Source organism: Lipophrys pholis, assembly GCF_963383615.2.
Source record: "Lipophrys pholis genome assembly, chromosome: 10".
NCBI lineage: Eukaryota > Metazoa > Chordata > Actinopteri > Blenniiformes > Blenniidae > Lipophrys > Lipophrys pholis.
Window position 1 is genome coordinate 23,127,768 of NC_137640.1, and position 12,371 is coordinate 23,140,138.

At 39.1% G+C, this 12,371-nt stretch overlaps 1 protein-coding gene across 1 annotated transcript; it reads right to left on the reverse strand.

Annotated features, from left to right (window-relative positions):
* Window positions 1-360: 360 nt before the first annotated feature.
* alpi.1 (alkaline phosphatase, intestinal, tandem duplicate 1) lies at window positions 361-12,110 on the reverse strand. The gene is made up of 11 exons (XM_080474182.1): window positions 12,009-12,110; window positions 11,192-11,317; window positions 9,013-9,128; window positions 7,692-7,866; window positions 6,385-6,557; window positions 6,045-6,179; window positions 5,884-5,959; window positions 5,047-5,181; window positions 4,642-4,833; window positions 4,312-4,428; window positions 361-1,567 (listed from the first exon to the last, which is right to left on the reverse strand). The coding sequence occupies exons 1-11, from the start codon at window positions 12,091-12,093 to the stop codon at window positions 1,293-1,295; spliced, it is 1,605 nt and encodes a 534-aa protein (XP_080330308.1). The 5' UTR covers window positions 12,094-12,110; the 3' UTR covers window positions 361-1,292.
* Window positions 12,111-12,371: the final 261 nt, after the last annotated feature.

The following is a 12,371-nucleotide window of genomic DNA, read 5'->3' on the forward strand; positions in this document are numbered from 1 at the left end:
CTTCAACATAGGCATGTGTTATGGTAAGTATATTTTTAGGGGTTGTGGTCCAGTTATTGAAAAATTTGATAATTTCCAATAAGCCATTTCATTGTCAGTTTTTCTTCCAGGTTAACTTACATTTCAAATTCAGAACGAGTCGGGGAACAATGACATCCAAAGATCTTTTATCATCAGATGAAAACGTCCAAAGATATTTTGCAATGTTAGAAGTATTCATGCAATCCAGTGAGAATACCATCCATCCATCCATCCATCCATCCATCCATCCATCCATCCATCCATCCATCCATCCATCCATCATCCATCACAACTTACATTAACTTCAAAATAAATGGAGAATTGAGTCACAAAATGAAACATGATATTTTATGCTTATATATTTGGCAAAGAAAAGTATAAAAATACATTTACAATATTTGCTTACAAATTACATTCATGGACAATTCAAACAGAGTACGCGCTCCATCCTGTGACAAATCAAACTGACAGAATACACATATGCTTTCAAACAGATGAGGTTGATGTACTTAATAAAAATTAAAATAAAACACTACATATTAATCCTCTTGGAAACTCTGAAACTCAAACAGTATCTTTGTATGTTCTTGTTATATTATTGCAACCGATGTTACATAGTGGCTCATTGTTCGGGTTCCTGCCACTAAAATATAGTGATTTGTTCACTTTAGACCGAGAAACATGTCTCAGTGTCTGAACGTTACCAGCTTTGAGCCCTTAACCTGATACTTATGTCAAGTCTCTCTTGTAAAGTCCCAAATGAATGGGTGAAAAATAAACTTTGGTTCTCTGTAAATCTTTGAACTCGCAGTGCTAGAAGTAACCGAGCACGACTTGAGATAATAAGAATGGGCCATAACAAACCTTAATAATGAAATGACTGGTTTATTTTTGTCACTAAGGCAGCTATCTGTTGTGAAGTACTTGCAGGAGACACAACCACAAATTAATTCCCTAAAGAACTGGTCACTAACACAGTAGCGGTAATCTTTGCATAACTCCATGTGTACGCTCGCAGTGCTTGTTAGTTGGTACGCTGCAGATAATAATTATGGCGAGCGTGTCTAAACCTGTGTTTCACTCGCATGGTTGGCTCCAAAAGTGTGTCGCTAAATACAGAGTAAAATATTATTTTCTGTTAACAAATACAGTACTATGTTCATCCCTGCATTCTGATTTATCTGCCAGTGCATGAGTATTAAGTGCATAGAGTGTATTGCAGCATGCATGAACTGTAATTGTATGCGTGTCGACGTGTGTGTCTTCGGGGGTCATCTGAACAACAAAAGGAGGCCGAGCAGGCAGAACAGCAGCCTGTAAGACATATTCTCCCGCCCGGCTGAGGAATGGCTGTGGGGGTGAGGAGGGCAGTTCGTGTAGGGCTCCAAACAGGCGGCGTAGGCCATGACGTGCGCCACGTAGTTCTGCTCCTTCACGCCATGAAACAGGTGCGCCATTGGGCCTTTTGCATAGATGGCCACATCTTCTCCACCGTGTGTCTCAGCATCCAATGGGACAGCAGCTTGCTGCATGTATTCTTCATCGTCTAAAGGCAAAGAAACAGCTCGTATGACGTCCACATGGATACGGCTCATTTTAAATTGTATGTCACAATACATTAACGAAAGCCTCTTTTCTGATCATTCGCTGGCAAACTTGAATCCCTCATCTGTGTTGGTGAATTTACTGAAACTTGCAGCTCATGAAATGAAATGAAATGTTGAACTATTATTGGAAAAGTGACTTTTGTGATACTAGTTTTCTGTAATTATAATTGCTGATATTTTAGCACTTTGTGGGCCAGTCTGTTTCACTCCTTAAGTTCAGCTGAAGTTACAGCAGTTAGTTTTGGATCAGATGTCGCAGCACGTATTTTATTTTGGTATTTTTGAGTTAATTAGTCATTTTCAAAGTCCAGTATTATAAACCAAAAAATGTGGAGCCTATACCAGGCCTTGCAAAACTGAAACTGTAATGATGTTACATGTATGCCTTGTCTCTCTGTATGGAAAGAAAATTCAGTCATAAGACCAATCCTGCCTTTCATGTATGCCTTTCGCATGAATTTAGACTCTCAGAGGTTACCCAACAAGTGATATTATTTCTCCTCCAGCGGTATAAAACTATTTTAAGTATCTCTGGAGTTAAATAGCCACAGAAATAATACCTTATAACTGCTCAATCTTCAATTTAATAAATAAAAATGGGGAATTTTCTTGTGAAGTTATTTCAAAAGCAACAATTGTGCTCTGATATTTTGGAGGGAGATTACAAGAAATGCTGCGACTGTCGATAGCCAAGAACCATAATTTAAAATATACCCATACAAAACAATGTTAACAGTTAACATGTTTTGCACATTATAATGATTACAAAATCACTGTAATCATTAAGTGTGCCAGCATCAAAAGCATTTCACCCAAAACAGTCATATCGCCAAGCTCCTCAAAGACCTTCTGTAATTACATACAGTAAATTGTGGGGGTCTGCTGCCGACTCAGGAAGCTGTCAGTGGAATCAGATTTGGCAGTTCAATATGGATATTTTCAAACATTTTCAATTTTTTTTTTTAAAGTTGGAGAACAGAGGAGACGTTCTGGTCTGTGGTTTTTCCGTAGACCCAAACGTCCGCTTCCTCTGTAGAGCCACACACGAGGACGCCTCTCGGGGATTATTCACATGCAACAAAGTACCAGTTTATTCTGAAGCAAAGTCCAGTAGATTTAAATACATTAATAATAGTAATGGCATCCGCACACTTTCACAACCGTCAAAAGCTGCCCGGATGCCCGGTATAGGGCGTGAAAAGTGTCGGGGCAAAAGAAGACATTCGGTTAACACATTGTAACTGCAAGTTTCTCCTTCAAAAGGAGATAAACTTGCCATAACTTCTCTTCTTGACAGAAACTGATTAATGAACGATTGGCAAGTAGGGGCAGCAGCTGCTGAGATAAACAACCAACATGTGGACAGCCACAGATCAGCTTTTATGTTAATATGTTATTTTTGTAGGGATTACCAGTAAATCTTGGTCACTGAGGACGCAGGCTAATGTTGGTTAATGCCTAAGCGAACAACCGCCTCAGGGACCAGAGAGAGAGAGAAACAACAGATCTCCAAATGTTTTCATGTAATTGTACATCTGTAATTAAATATATACGTATCAGTTACTAGTACATGACTGTTAAAAGTACTAGTATCATACTAGAATAGAATAGAATGGAATAGAATAGTATAGAATAGAATAGAATAGAATAGAAAAACTTCCCAACATTTGCAAAATTCAAATTAATGCAGTTCAAATGCTTTGTCTTTGACTTTGGCCTTCACACTTGGAATAATGTCTACAATATTGGAATATTGTTTCTACAATATTGGCTGAACCGTTAACATATATACCAGACACAAAATACTAAACACATCAATTATTCTAATACACGTAGTGCAGCTCCACGCCACCACAAAATACAACCTCGTACATTTCTATTCATTAAAAGTCTATATTTGATCAATTAAAGCAAATCACAACATCATTCCACATGTATCTGATGAAGTGAATAATGAGTCTATGTAACCTTACGTGCCTCTTCAAATTTCCATCATAAAACATTGCATTAAAAGCAACCCCTCCAAAGAGGATCTTTGCATAGTTTTAAGATGACATTTGTCTAATTTATCCGTGTTGTGGCTGCACTGCCAACACCATGATGATTTGCAAATGTTTTGTAATTAACTTAATCACACCATTTTCAAAGCCCAGTAAATCATTAAGGCCTTTCCTATAAAACATTGCCTAACATGAGTCTGAACAAAAAGATAGTCTCGTTTCCTTTTAAATATAGTGAAGCAATGCAAGTTCTTTTGGTTTTCAACAAATCCCTTCCTCATAATTATTTAGAGTGTGAAGAATGAAATGCGCATTTCAAAGACACAACTACAGCTTTTCAAGACATTGGCCAATTCCCCCCGGCAGAAAGAACGTTCCACCTTCAGTTAAGGACGTTTATGCAAACACCGAAGTGAATACCGAAGCACGAGAGCTAAGAGAACTGGGTCAGAGCAGTCCAATCCACAACAGAGAAATGGAAAATATGTCTAAGATCGCAAAATGCATGAACACAATGTGAGTTGAGCAAAGAACACAAACAAATGGCAGCGCTGCAGATGGTGCAACACAGTATATTTCATCTTTACTGGCATGACTCAGCCAAAACCACATCAGTATGAACTGTCTGTAAACACGTCAGTACAGACGAGTGCCACGTCTGAAAGACATTTGTTTCTACTCACAGTAATCCACCATGGTGATGTTCCCTCTGCTTCCATTCACGTGGACATACCCAGGACCATTGGCGTACAGGATGCTCGTATAAGGCATTTTGTCATCGGCTTTTTTCGGCGCCAGACCTGAATGGCCAAAATGACAGCGGGAGAAGGTTGTTCGTATGGGTCAAGTATTTTGGAAAGGAGACAAACATATACAAACAATCACAATGGAACAACATGAACAACATGATAGGAGCTGCTACTATTGTTAGAATAATATTTCATGTTCTTCTACAACTGGTTAGTGCGAGTTTACTCTGGACAAAACTGAAGTGTTTCGGCTGTGAATTATACCGAAGATGGGATTTCCTCGAGGTGTGCTTCCGCCAAAGGTGAAGACGTGCGAATGGTCAGCGGTGACCACAGTCAACGTGTCAGTCTCTCTGGTGAGCTGCGCAGCTCGCTGAATGGCGCGATCAAACATCACAGCCTCGGTCAGCGCCAGTTTGGCAATTCCGTCGTGGTGGCCGTGATCAATTCTCCCACGTAGCAGCAAAAGCAAAAAAAGATTATTATAATATTGGCAACAAAATTAATTAACTGGCAACTCTGGATTGATTGGTTGTATTTTTTTTTTCAGTTATAAACCTCAGCTGTGCCATAGTTAAACTCATAAAAAGTGTTTGTGTTTGTTTAGTTTTTTTTGCTTTGCCTGTCTATATTTTCAATTTCGAGGAATCTGTTACTTATGATACTTATCTTCCACAAACAAGAAGTACCCTTTAGGATTCCTCCTGAGGATCTGAATGGCTTTTTCGGTCATCTCCACAATGGATGGATCTCGCGTATTATTCCGGAAAACCTCAAATCTCATGTCTTTAGGCTCAAAGAGACCTGCAACCACATATAAATAGAAGGAAGTTGAAATGTGTACTTTAACTTAATGATAGCACGGCGAAAAGCACAACAGGCAGCAATGCGGCGGTAAAGAAATTATAGCCTCGATACAAGACGGCTGAAAATGCATCCAGTACTGCAGAACAGAGTCCCTACATTGTCTTTCCTACATTCTCAGTAGATTTAACAATTGCTGATCACGGAATTTACGGCAATTACTTTTTTGGGTTTTAGACATTGGATGCCCAAACAAAGTAGTTGAGTCATGCTTATAAGGACCTCACTTCAAGCTTCTGGAAAATACAACTTTTCATAGCATACAGTGTGTACACCTGTATCATGTATGTGGAACAAATGACAACAAATTGGCACTTTTTCGATGTGCTGTATGTTAATCAATCTCATGCACATCCCTATGCACTATGCACCCTATGGCTATAAAAAATAGATAGCTGAGGTGAGCGTCCATCTTCTTAACCCAACAGTTAGTTAAGCCACTGAGTAGACATTATCTTTTAGCACCTAATGTAGATAAAGAAGAACATATAGATTACATTTTCACATAGTCTTTATTTCAGCCGGTTTGACTTATGTCCGCACTATCAATGTATTTTTTTTTTTAAACTGCAGTGAGCTCATGTGAGTTATCAGCAATAACTGATACGTGTGTGACTTGGCATATCTAAATATCGTACTCACCCATAAGACGGTCTGTAGTTTTAACGTTAATCTCATCAAAGTCCTTCCTGTGCCAAACATATTGTGATTTTTTGTTCTGCAACAAATAGCAAGGCACATGTGACTGATTGTAAACTTTAAAAATATAATGAAAAATAAAATACTGGTAAAAAAAACCCTACTGGTTTAGCTTTCAGCCACACGTCAATGAGGTTCTTGTTGTCTTTGCGGTCCCCTTTGCGAGAGTTTGAGGTTGGATACTCAGGGTCTGGAGTGCCTTTTGGTGTCATATACATCCGACCTCCCCCCAGAACCACCTAGTAAATACAACACAGAATGCAAATGTAATATAAGAAGAAAGAAATGCATTCATTCATTTTGACACTCTTTAATTTGACTAAATTGTGAACATTATGGCCTTCACTCTTAACAGGAAACAACGAAAGAAATCACGTTGATTGCCTATTCATATCACATATTAGATCATTAAAAATTATTCAAAAACAAAAAAACCTTTCATACATCAATGTCAACATTGGTGACCAGCTGGGTTGCAATGTCAACACAACCCTGTTGGCGGGCGGAGGAAGGAAGATCTGCGTCGCTGTACCAACTGCGGCTGACCGAGTGCGCGTACGCAGCGGCTGGAGAAGCATGCTGGACTCGGGTGGTGGTCACTATGCCTACAGATTTCCCTGGATAACAAAGAGGTCCACAGTTAGAAATAGAACTGCATTTGCAATAGGTGTTATTTTAGTAGCAGTTTTTTGTAACTTTGATAACATTAATGATCCTTTCTTCAAGAAGAATGGCGATAGACGATAAGTGAATATTGTTTCAAATCAGTTGTCATAACGGTAAGCTCCTGCGAAAATCCATGAGTGCCAATGATTTACACACGCACTGATATAAAGGACGGTTGATTAATACACGTGTCTCCTTTCCACCTTTGCTTGTGGATCTGATTTATGTTTGGCAGGGACTTACCTTCACAAATGTTTACCACAAACCAAACTAAACCCAACCAAACCTTGAGGGAATGCGTTTGTAAATTCAGTGAGTTATGATCATTTTAATTTTGTATTGAAAACTGCATGTTTTGAAAACATTTTTCAAAACCCACTGATGTATGTCTCTGGGTAAACAAGGAAAACACCATTTTAATGCACGTCCAATGATAGCACATGCATACTACAGTCAGAGTTAATTTTAAGTTTTAATGCACATGTGCGAGTAGATTGATAGATAGATGACAATAGCTAGGCAATGTTCTGCTCTGGAAACTGTACATTTACTACACCATCATCTGGATCAAACCTGAAACATTTATTCCATTTTCCAGGTACTAAGTGGGCCGATTTAATAAAAAGAAAGTTTAGATTGTATCATTGCCTGTACCAATGTATAAATATGAATGTATGTGGCTGTATTACAGAAACATGTCACAAAGGAATGGCCTGGTATATAAACTATTTTATTTCACTGTTTACATATGTAAGGTGATCCTGATCAACACGCTGCCGTCTGAGTGCGAATCGCTTGTGAAATGAAAACATAATAGCTGCGCTGTTTCTTGCCGATCATCTTTGCGTCAGCAGGGCGTGAGACGCTATAACTATATGCTACATATAATGAACATTGAACCATAATTGCTGGCACTCAAACAGTAAATGATAGGCCAGTCACACGACTGTTTTATTTTTCAAGTTTTTATATCAAGGTTGATATGTTCATGGGGTATCTTTAGATAAGGGTATAATTCGAACGGGTTGACTTTTCCTTTACACACAGCACACCCACAGCTTATCCCAGCCATCACCTCTTTTTACCTTGTGCTTTAGCGCGCCGTAGCACAGAGTAGACCTCGTTGCCAAAGGTGGTGTTACACTCGTGGGCCACCGCGTGAGCACTGAGTCCGACGGTCTTAGCATTGGCCTTCACCCCACAGTGGTAGGCCGTAGCCGTGCTGGCGCTGTCTGCAACCTGCTTATCGACACTGTAGGTCTGTGGAGTCGAGAAACAGACAAAGACACGAAAGTAGAAAACATACAGCGGATTGAGAAATGAGAGAAAAGTTGCTCGATGCTTATCCCGTGCCCCCACAAAGAAAAAATCCCAACGTTGCTTGATGCTTAGGAAAGTTGGCCTTTCGGTCGGGGAGCAATACTTACTGAGAAATACCTACAAGGGCGAGCCAAGCAGACAATGTTGTGTTCATTTTTCTTGAGTAAAGCAAAGTGCAAACTCCTTTTGATTATAGGTTGAGACAAAGAATGCTCACTCATTTTCTCAGTCGCACTCAGGTTACAATAATTTAGAGATTACGTTTGGGCAGGATGCTGAATCTGCTTTTAAACCTGTATTTACAGTTTATGCCACAGTGTCAGCATTTTCAGTTAAAATTTGGGATTTTAAGTAAGTAACTTAAAACTCTTTTCATTGCAAGGAACGACAGCTTGGGTGGGGGATCTTTAAAAAGTATATATGATGCGACAAGTTCAAGGTCTTAGAAATGTGTATATGTAAGCAATGAATCCACCTAAATTCTTAAAATTTGGGACCCAATCTTTATATTGAAGTACTTGCGAGTACATTGTGTTTTGTCCTTCACTCTTTTGTATACGTTACATCTAACCATTCATCTTCTATACTGCTTCATAGCTGTAAATACAGGCCACCACTGGACAAACACAGAGAGACAGACAAGCTTACACCCAGGGTCAATTTGGAGATTACAATGAACCTTCAATCGGTATAATTATACATATCCCTGGGCATCCAATGTTACATCTTTGGCAACCATTTTGCATCACTCACACTGAGCAATGAACATAAGCATATTTCCATTTTATCAGCTGTCTAATGAAAATGTAATGTGTTTGAGCTAATGTGTCAGTAAGGAGCCACAATAAATGTTAAACTGTAACTAGACCAGGGACATGAAGAGTTCAAAGGTAAATGATCATGGACTGTAAATGACCACTTTCCCTTGAACTTGCAATTAGTTATTTAAAAAATAAAAAAAGAATAAATAAGAATAATTCTACAAAGTAATTTGCTGACACCTTACTCCTTCTCATAAGGGCACAATGTAATTTCACTTTGATAATATGTTGGTGAAAAACAACGTTAGTTTCAGTGTGCTGTCACCTTTGAAAGGGCCACGTAAGGGAAGGTGTCCATGGCCAGCAGTGTTTCTTCCCCTGACCGACCCTCCATCTGACCTCGGAGAATCCGTGCAGCTGATACTGTGGACACGCCCATTCCTGCAAGACACAGAATCAAAAATGAAGGTCAGATATGAGGTATTCCTCAACATTTCACCAAAAAAAAGTTAAGTTCTGAAATCTACATTCTGAGTGGGTTTAAAGGATACACATTTTTTGTTGTTGCAGTGATTCCACCAAATCACAAGACTTCACAGTTTGTCCAATGTGGCAACAGTTCACAACGTCAGACCATAATAGGGCAGTGCCTGTTTGAAAAGGTCAGACTATGTTGTATTAAGTAGAAAATTTGGTTTTAAAAGTTTATAAGTAAACGACGTCAGAACATGAAGACCACTACAGTCAAAACAAAGCCCACTAATGGATGGAGCATTTCAGGCAGCGGTTTTCAACAGGAAACACAGTATTTCACAAAGTCATCACCCAGACGAGGACAGGTCCATTCAGAGGGCAGGAAATCTAACATATCACCATAAAACCTGACATCATTCCAAACCATTGGAATGTCAAACAAGCCTAGTTAAATTCAATGTTTCTTGTTGTTGTTGTTGTTACTTTCTTCCACAATTTTTTTTTTCTTTTACTTCAAGTTAAACAATACACCTTGATATATTTAACACTCTTATAAAATACTTTACTCTTGAAACTAATAGCAGGCTTTGGGGCACAGCAGGAGACATGCACAAATAAAACTCAGCACCAACCACCTCAAAATGTGACAGAGTATGTTTGATTGTCGAGAACAAGGCACTTGCAATACATACATAACACACAAGTGATAATATGGGGGAAAAAAAGCCCAAACAAATCTAAGCCAGATGAAAAACACTGCAACAACTCTGTTTTATCATCTGTGTATTCTGTAATATTATCGGATATCTGATACACTCCAGGGAGGCAGACCTTCACCCATCATGGAAAGAATCAAATACATAGTTTACAAATAACTGAAATAGTCATAGTTGTCCAAATTTTCAGATTTTCTTAAATGAAAAAACTCTGAATCTGAACATTTCCAGCTGAGATATGGAGAATTGAGTCTCAACATGAAATGCACAATCCTTCATCAAACTGTGCCATCAATGAGAGCATGCTACTGTCTCTCTGCATGTGGACCAATAACGTGTTTCAGATAGTAACTCGTTCCTTCAAGTGATTAATTTGTGGGAACGACTTATCATCTCGTTTCCTCGTGTTATTTCTTTCTCTCGATGGCCACTCAGGGACTCTGTATAGTAGTACATTAATTGTGGATTGTTCATTAAACAGTTTTTGATAGATTAAGCCATATACCGATTTATTATTGCTTTTATCTTTTATCTTTGAAAGGTACATAGACAATACAAAACATTTGGTGAACATATATTCATACCATTCTAAATTAAAATAAAGGTACAAATTTAAAAATGTTGTCTTTAAGGTTTACTTGTCATTCCACCTCCTGAATACATTACAAATAGTTTCCATTGTTACAAACAACTTACGTGCAAATGATGTGTTGTTTTTTTCTTGCCAAACAAATAATGTATGTTTTAAGTTAGTGCCAACAAGATAAAGCATCTCCAGCATGGCAACAGTTTTACACATTGATTGTTCAAAACTATCCTTTTGCCAACAAGATGATTATAATGTCTTCTCAAATGTTTTTTTTTTTTAATGAGTTCTCATTGAAGACTTATTTGAACCTTTCCATTATCCCGCCAACCATTTCATTCATTTCATTTCATTTCATTAATTAATTTCTTCCAGATTTGAACTAGTCATGTAACAATTACATCCAAAGTTAAAACCATCAAAAGTTTTTTTTTTTTTTAACATTAGGGACTGGATCCAGTGAGAATAAAAGCAGATTTTTGTTAGTCCAGTTCAGCTCTTCTGATTTTTTAAAAGTCCATCCATCCATCCATCCATCCATCCATCCATCCATCCATCCATCCATCCATCCATCCATCCATCCATCCATCCATCCGCCATCTTTACCTGGTACATCCGAATTTCTTTTTTTCCACTTTACATAATGAGTAAAGTAGCACCTGGTCTACACAACTTTTAATCATGTATGACTGTATTTATGTTTTCTAGAAAAGATCTGCAGAACTTACCGTCACCAAGAAAAAGGATGATATTTTTGGCCTGATGCTCCCGAGGTCGCAGCTTCAGTGCAGCATCCAGAGTTGCCCTTGCTTGTGCATCCCAATAGGCTGGCTCCTTCTCAAGTTCATACAAAACTGCTCCATAAAAACACACAGGCAGGGAATGAGATGGTGCGATCTTGGCAGATCTCAGGAATTGCACTGATAAAGACTGAAACACGTGTGTATTATTGACTGCTTAGTATGTGCAGGTGTCTTGGTTGTATGGTTCGAATGGAAAAGTGGACCAGCTTCGCACACAGTCATCCGCTCATAGGTGCACAGACTGCACTCTCTTTGGTTTATCCTAACAGTTCAGTGTGTGTTTTGTCTGAGGATCAACAAAAAAAAAAAAAAAAAGTCTCTCAAGAGTTGACAGAGTGACAAAAACCGCTAGGAAGACAAACTGGGGTTCTGTCCATTCATGCCCATGCAAGTGAAGGAAGTCAAAGAGGAACATTCTTCCAGCCACACATCAAAACAACAGAAAGTCAAACAGTTCATCCCACAGTTTACATAAATAGGTGGAGACAGGCAAAAATAAATTGACACATGCTTTAGTTCCTCTTCACAAACACAGACTCTCCATTACACACACAAACCTGAGATTGCCTTCACATACCATTGCAGTTCAAGTTGTCAAGAATAACCTGTCCTCAGTCTCTCACCCATATCTAGGTTGACATTACCTGTCTATAAGTCTCCCTGTGCCTTTCTTTCTCCACCTCCAACATGTGCTATTAATACTCCATCGCAGGATGCTACAGTAACCCTGTTGTCACCTTACCTTGGCTTGTGGCCCGGCCCACTAACATTAGGAAGGGACCCAGAAGGACCAGTACTTTGGGGCCCCTGTAGTGTAGGATCAGCATCTCTAATCCACAATCTGCAGGCTGGGGAGGTTGACACAGCCAGTCCAGAGCAGCACCCAGACCAAAAGGCACAGGCACAGACACAAGCAGAGTACATGTGGCTGCTGAGACCTCCGGCCCTGCCTTTATAAAGCCCCGCTGGGTGTGTAATAAGGAAGGGCTCATGCCAGCTCATAGGCTTACAGCCACAAAAGAGAGAGAGAGAGAGAGAGAGAGAGAGAGAGAGAGAGAGAGAGAGAGAGAGAGAGAGAGAGAGAGTCAGGGGAGAGACCGAAAAA

Bases quoted from the DNA above. Each gene is read 5' to 3' on its own strand.
- alpi.1 (XM_080474182.1), bottom strand. From the start codon at position 12,093: ATGCTGATCCTACACTACAGGGGCCCCAAAGTACTGGTCCTTCTGGGT. The intron at 11,318-12,008 runs GTAAGGTGACAA...TTTATGGAGCAG, and splicing joins GGGCCGGGCCACAAGCCAAG to TTTTGTATGAACTTGAGAAG. The intron at 1,568-4,311 runs GTGAGTAGAAAC...CTTTGCCTTTAG, and splicing joins CATCACCATGGTGGATTACT to ACGATGAAGAATACATGCAG.